Source organism: Merops nubicus, unplaced genomic scaffold (genome assembly GCF_000691845.1).
Source record: "Merops nubicus isolate BGI_N331 unplaced genomic scaffold, ASM69184v1 scaffold24200, whole genome shotgun sequence".
Taxonomy (NCBI): domain Eukaryota; kingdom Metazoa; phylum Chordata; class Aves; order Coraciiformes; family Meropidae; genus Merops; species Merops nubicus.
Window position 1 is genome coordinate 7,446 of NW_008585192.1, and position 7,646 is coordinate 15,091.

General features: G+C 38.8%; 1 protein-coding gene across 1 annotated transcript in view; it reads right to left on the reverse strand.

Moving 5' to 3' along the window:
• Positions 1 to 6,583, reverse strand: part of LOC103779246 (importin-8-like) — a 12,150-nt gene extending 5,567 nt beyond the window's left edge. Inside the window, exon 1 of the mRNA XM_008946872.1 lies at positions 6,425 to 6,583. Coding sequence (XP_008945120.1) covers positions 6,425 to 6,573 — 149 coding nt within the window. The 5' untranslated portion in view covers positions 6,574 to 6,583. The remainder of the gene's footprint in view (positions 1 to 6,424) is intronic.
• Between the last annotated feature and the right edge of the window lie 1,063 nt (positions 6,584 to 7,646).

The window sequence follows — 7,646 nt, forward strand, 5'->3', positions numbered from 1 at the left end:
TTACAGAGTGCCACAGGGCTAGCTGCATTTAAATGTGTTTATTAAGAGTCTGTCAGAACGGCTGAGTTATAGATCCCATTTCTGACACTAACCTAAGACACTTATTCCAGTGAAAGCAGGGAAATAGTTCCACTGTATCAAGAATAACTAGCAGTAGACTCAAACAGGGAACTTGCAAATGAGCAGACCTCCAGTAAAACAAACTATAGATAACTGAGGGGAAAGAAAATAATGAAATAGATACTTCCATTACTCAGTTTTATTTTGGACTGAAGAAGACACAAGTTGAGAGAGGAGCAACTAGCAAGATGTGTACCCCAGATGGCAAGAAAGCTTACAGGGAACAGCCAGTTCAATCTACCACTTCAAAAATTGCTATAGAAATACTATTTTAAAAGTGCTTACAATTTCATTACCAAAGATGCCATACAACATGCTACTAAACTGTAATATTCTTTAAGTAATACAAGGGATAATGTATTAGTTTTCTGAACTTTTCATGTGTTTAAACAACGCTGGAGATCTGGAGGGATTTCACTGCACCTCCCATGTTGTTAGTCCTGTTAGGGCTCAGTGAAGTGATTCCATTCTCAGAGTAGTTGACAACAACAGTAAATTATGTATGGCCATACATAATATTACAATCACAAAAGATCTCCCAAGAAAAACAAAGTCAGTTAAAATATCAAATGACACACTTTGTCATGCTGGGTTTGGCTGCTCCATTACACGTGTTAAAAAATGTACCCAAATGCAAGTAGGCAAAGAGCACACTTCCATCACTGCTAACTGCAGTACTTTCTTTTCAGAAGGAATGTGGCACAAAAGAGGGCATATAAATCACAGAATAATAGAATTGTTTAGGTTGGGAGAGACCTTTCAGATCATCAAGTTTAACTGTTAGCCCAGCAATGCTGAGTCCACCACTAAACCATGTGCCTCAGCACCACATCTACTGATCTTTGAAATACCTCCAGGGATGGTGACACCACCATTTCTCTGGGCAGTCTGTTCCAGTGCTTAACGACCCTTTTGGTAAAGAAATTTTTCCTAATATCAAACCTAACTCCTGGCAGAACCTGAGGCTGTTCGTCCTTGTCTTGCTACTTGGGAGAAGAGACTTGACACCTGCATTTAGTTGTGGAGAAAGAGAGAGAGAGAGAGAGAGAGAGAGGGGGGTCTGAAGGTCTCCTCTGAGCCTCCTTCACGCCAGGCTAAATAACTCCAGTTCCCTCAGCTGACCCTGAGTCAGGGCACAGGGTCTGCTTTCATAAAAAAAACCCAAACAAACAAAAAAAAACACACCAAAAAAAAAAAAAGAGACAAAAAACAAACAACCCAACAACAACAAAAACTCAAAAAAATTTAAACTCACTCCATACTCCTGTCTGTTTGAAAACAAGCTCATCACCATTCACTTTCATTCCAACACTGTGAGCACCAAAATCCGGGCTAAAGATGACGCTGTCTATGAATGAAGCATAACTTTTTGGGGAGAGTTCTCCTTACTGCAAGTACAAAAAGGGAAGAACTTTCTCTACCTCCTCCCTCTGCCAGCACCTTCATCCAGGTTTGACTAAAGCTCTGTAATCTATGCACAAGATTTCTATCCTGCACCTTGACACTGAGAAGCCATGAAATTGCTTCAAGCACCAAATGTATAACAAAGCAATTTCAGCGTACATGCACCAGAGCAGTTAATGACACTTGGCACTACTTATTGTAAGACATTTGGAAAAGCTACTTTTACACAATGCCAATTACAAAATGCAACCCAGTAAAATGTAAAAAAATCTTCATAATGAGTGGCTTAGCTTCGTACTAAATTATCTTTTCTGGCCACCAAATGGAAGTGCAAGAATCAAACAATTTAAACAAAAGGGAGTCATCATTAGGAAGCAGCCCAAATGGCCAAAAAATGCAGCATATTTGTCGTGCTCCATTTTTAAGCTTCTGAACAGAGAAGTTGTAAGAATAAACATGTCTTCAGAATATGAATGTTATCAGAAGGACAAGCAGGATGGCAGAAATACAGGCATCAAGCCACCTTCAGTGAACCTGAGCCTGAGGAGACTTGTTTCTTCCACCTGCCAGCAGAGACAAACAGCAGGACGAGCATCTGCCTTGCCTGACGTTCAGCATTCTACTGCGCCCCAGCTGCATCAAGTACCTACAAGGACTGAACAAGCAAAGCAGAGCTTTATATCATTGACAGATTTTCATAATGGCACGGAACGGTTTCAGGACCATTCCTTTGCAATCCAAAGCCTCATTAGTTTAGCACCCTCCCATTTGCAGGAGGGAGCCTGGATACAATCCTCCGTAGTGCTTTGGGCTTTGAGTTCTGTACTTGCTTGCTCAGCAGCACGCTGTGGTCCTCCCTAACTGCCACAGACTCTGCTTCCTCCCTCGGTGGTGTATCAAGCCTGGGGTGCTAAATATGCAACACATGGCAGTGCAAATGCACTATTACAAAAAAAGTCTACTTTTAACAAGCTGTGTGTGGTCTTCATAAGCTGCAGGACCTTTCTTTGCTAATACGTTTCTTTCTAACACAGGACAAAAAGATCTAAGAAGCTTTTGTATTTTAAACCAAGCTGAAAGTAGAAATGGAAATCACTAAGTCTTTCCTTTACTGGTTTGCTGTGCTCCTTCATGTGAGATCAAGTTGCTTTCTATTACATCAATCCAGTTCCTGGACAAACTGCACATAATTAGCCATTTCCTTCTAGTTGGAACCAACCCTATTTTCCTATGTAAGACAGATTTTATATACAACTCTGAGAAAACTAGGATTTTTAACTATTTAAACTCCTACCAAATAAATCCCCTTATGCAGCTCCCAAAAAAAATTATTTAAAAAAAATCACTTACTGAGTTTTTTTTGAAACAAAGTTAGACTTTCTTTTCACCCTAGTTTCCAAAGAGGAATTATTAGTACGAGTAAGCGTAAGTCATACGGAAGTCTCACACAAACTTCAGCTGTCAGGGAAAAGGTAGAAAACAGTACAGAACAAATGTTTCTAAAAATGGCTTTTCAGTTTGAAATAATCGTAAAAAGGAGTTTAGAAATAAATAAATATAATATACTTTGGTACATGGGCATTATGGGCACACATCCACAGGTATGTAATATACACAATGACATACTGGATTTATGCAGTCCTACTATGAGTTCTGACCTCTCCGCGATGGAATTATTTTTAATATTCTAATTTTCAATTCAGTTTTCAATAGTTTCCATATTTTTACTAATATGGAAGAACAGTTGCTTACCATAACTGCTTTTCTCCCCCAAGATACCTTATTCCCACAGATCCCATCTCATGTGGTGCTCAAGAAATATTGCATTCTTTTGGCAAACACTGTTGGCTCCAGCCTGACACATGCAGGCATGCACAGCCCTGCTGCTGGCAGAGCACAATCTACGGGTACTAAGACTTCATAGGAGCAGAAGGAAGACAGGGGAGTGTGGATAAAGCATCTTAAAGAGCCACTGTTACTAGTAAGTCACAGATGTCTTGTATGGCTGACAAAGAAATGGTAGTAAGATCCTAAGATCCACCTTGTCCTTCATACTTGGAAGTACACCTACTTCAAAATTTTCCAATTCCTCTAGGGTCTGCAAGTCTTCCAACTGATTTGAACATAAGTCTAAAAGTGCCTCTTGCTGGAAAGCAATGTAACTGTAACCCCAAGCAGCAGCGAATGATGGCTGGTGAGAAACAGGACTGTACAAATCAGGGTGCCCACTACTGAAAACATGAAGTCTGCAGGGGTAGACCCAAGGAAGATTTTGTTTGCATTTCTATCTTTTCCTATTCCATTAGGCTTCTGACTGGCTGCTGTTCAGATGATAACCCTTATTACAAAAAAATGGCCTTCCAGAAGCAGTGCTGTCCTAATGAAAATGGAAAAAGTGCCTTACAACACATCACAGTGCCTGAGAAGGAGCACTGTAACAAAAACCCTACACCTGGAAAACACATATTGAGGAGACAGCACTAAAGGAAGGGTGTTTAGATTCAAGCAATATTAGAGATATTTATTTCACTCCTGGTAGCAGCAGATCAAAGAGATACATTTTTATCTTCTGCTGCCGTTCAAGTGCAGAGTGTCAGCAGAATCTAGCATCATGATCTCTGTGTTTCATTTTCATAGGCTTTGTCAACTTTTGTCTCAGCTTTGAAGGATAATTTAGTTGAAGAGTAGTTGCAGTCACAGACGCTTTTTAAAAAGCAACACAAAGAACTGAAAGCTAAGCTGTAGCTCACAGGAGTTCTTCAGCTTGGAGCCTTGAGTCAGATCTGCAGCATTTTTTCCCTCTGGATCTGACTAGTTTCTGACTGAATGCTCCAGGATGACCTGTTTAAGGCTATAAATTTCTTTTATTTTTGATTTCTTTTAAATAAGGAGTGACAAGTTTACCACCTGTAGGGAGTATCTTCTTTCTTACCGTCTCTATATGCACTCAGGATTTGATATGCAACAGAAAAAAATGACAGCACAAAGAGCTGAATCTCAAGAACTGCTTCAGACATAACAGAAAATCAGTACATGGAAATCCCCAAACATCTTGCTTTTTTCTAAGGTGAGTAGATATAAAAATAATATAGGAATTAACAACAGTATTACCACAAGATGTGAGAGAGGTAGACTTAAAAGTGCCATTTTGCAGGCACTGTCACTCCAAAAGAAATGAGGGACACTGGGTCCTTTGTCACCAACTCAAGTAACCCCACTAATTGATAGTACATGCATTTATGTCAAGATACAGGATGCACTGTACACATTTCGTGTACACAGCAGGTAGAAGTCAGAATGCTTGTGACAATGTGAACTGTTTAGTTTTGTTACAATGAAAAAGCAGTTTCTTCCTCCACTTTTTAACTGTTTTATTTAGTACTTCAACTTTTTTTTTTCCTTTAAGAAAAGACTGCTATGTATACTTCAAACAGACATGCAGGGGCAATCTGCTCAAACCTTGAACCCACTAAAGCAGGCAATTTATCTGGCATCTCCAAGTAGTTTTCATTCTAGTGAAACAGACTGAATTAACATGCAGACCTGAAATAAGGTAGCCTCTGCTGCAATTCTACAAACTACTGTGCTTTCATCCTCATCCCACTAAACTGTGTATTTAGGACAGAAGAGGGAAGAAAACAAATTTTACCATTTACATTTGGTATGGGTATTATAAATACTAGAAAGGACAGGCTGAGAGCAAAACCTGCATATACCAGGACATTGATTGACTGGAAGTCAGTATGGAGAACAGCTATTCGGATGACTGGGAATTGGTGAAACCATCTTATAAGAAGCCCCTTAGAGACTTGTTTAGAATTGTAAAGGCAAGACTGTACCCATAAAAAACAGGTAGGAAAAAAGTGACAAATTAACATAAGGTATGCATCTCTGGGTCAGGACCCCATGTCTCTCTCGGCCCATGGTCATTCATGGCATGACTCTTGACATGTGGACACTTCACTTGGTCTGTTGGTGTAGATTATGCACAGAGAAGACATGTTCTAAGCCTATCTGTACACCTCCAGTCAGATGTCAGGCTTCAATGACAAAATGTAACCCATAGCAGGAAGATGTTAGCTAGCCAGCTGTTAACTACATCTGACTGTCTGCTTTGCCCTTAAGGGACCTGAATCTCACAAGACACCACATCTCAGCTCAGAAGCAAGCACTAGCTTGCAAGCGGTGGACTTTACATCTGACCAACATCAAGTGTATGGTCAGCTGTGTGATGATAGGCGTTGTCCACTTTCATTTACCTCACAAACGTTCAGCTCCTGCCCAAGTACACACTAGTGCAGTGTACACAGATGTTCAAGGGAGGTCAGAATAAATTTTAACTTCAGGAGTACACTGAACAGTCAGTACATCCATGGCATAATGACAAATATGCAAGTTCATCATGAATATCTCACAGAGATTAAAATCAGGAGTGTGGGATTCATTGGACAGAACAGTGTTTTCTAACATTAAATGGAGCAGTTAAAAACACTTTATAAGATACAGAACAGATGTACACAGTGATTCAGAAAAAAGTTAACATCTTGCTGACATTCTGCTGGTCGGCTCACCCTCAACGTACACAGGACCATACCTTGGAGAAACAGACACTTTGTGATTAAGAAACTTCAAAGAATTCTGAAATATGGTATGTATTGTATCCTTGTATCCTCACAACACACAAAATTCAGAAAATTCTGGTCAACAGACCCAGAAAAGTTACATGGATTTAAGTTACCTTTACTGGCACCACAGCAACTAGACCTGGTTTGGATTACTGTTACTTAGACTAATCGAGGAATGAGAACTCCTTCATCAACATGACTAGGAATACAAACAGAAATGAACAAAAAAATTAAAACCATGGACTTTTAAAATTAAAAAAACCCACAATACTTGCCCAAGAAAACAGTCCGTGTCATTCATCCACTGGTTTATGAACTGTGCAGTGATGGGCTCAGGATTGTGTGGAAATCTGATGTTCTCCAAGGTGTGCAGAAGCAGGTCAGGATTGTAGTAGAGTGCAGCTATGGCAACCTGAAGACACATGGTACGAAGCTCACTTGTTTTAACTCCTCTCGTTAAGCGCTCCAGAACAGCCTCAACGAAGAGTGGAATACACTGGGCATATAAAGGAGAAGAAAAGACAAAAATCAACCCAAAGCAGGCATCATGTATGTTGCCAGATTATACAAAAGTTTAAAATACTTTTATCAGAACTGATACAGGTATAACCCACAAATGCATTCAGTTCTCTTCTTAGTATAAAAGCATTTTAAGCCTCCAATTATATGCTTATAAATCTTCCCCAAAACAGCTATTCTCTGAGCTAAAAATTGCCACTGTTATTCTCAGCATAGATGAGAATATTTGGGGCCATTTGGTAGAATTTGTTCTACTGTGTTTAAAATGTTCAGAAGAGAACACAAAAATATTTTTATTTTGAATAAAGATAGCCAACAGTTTAAAAACTAACAGGCACTGAAAATGAAATTACCTAAATGTGCAAGAAAATAAGTTTTCCTAACAAATGGAAAGTGATGTTAAATTTCTTATAAAAGTTTGAAATGAGTGAGTTTATTCAGACAAAAGCAAGTACACACAAATTTCCACACAGTGAAACGAACATCTATATTTATATTTCAATGTGCAGATTTATGCTCTATAATAATTTGGGAAGCATTATGAATGTTTTAATTTATGATTTTCAGTTCAGTGTGCAACCATTTTAATTCACAAAGTTGTGGAGCTCAATTAAGCCTTCCGCTACACACATTATTTCAATGCAAATGCACACATTTCACTTTAATCCCTTCCAGATTTCATTTAAAAATAAAATCTTTCAGGGAACATTTTTATCTTTAATGACTTCAGCTTTACATTAGGAAAGTTATATTTGGTTCAGTGAAATTAACTGAAAATTTATCACTGAAGACCATGGGTTGCACTGTAGCAACATCAAACATAATATGTTAAACTAATTCAGGCTGGACCATTATGTAAAACATGAGACCTGAATTTAGCTCTCAACAGGAAAAAGACTACTATCTAAAAGTGTGTCCTAAGAAACTCTCAAAAATTGTGATTATGTTTTTCCCAGCTGTCCTGGTTCCGTGTAAAAA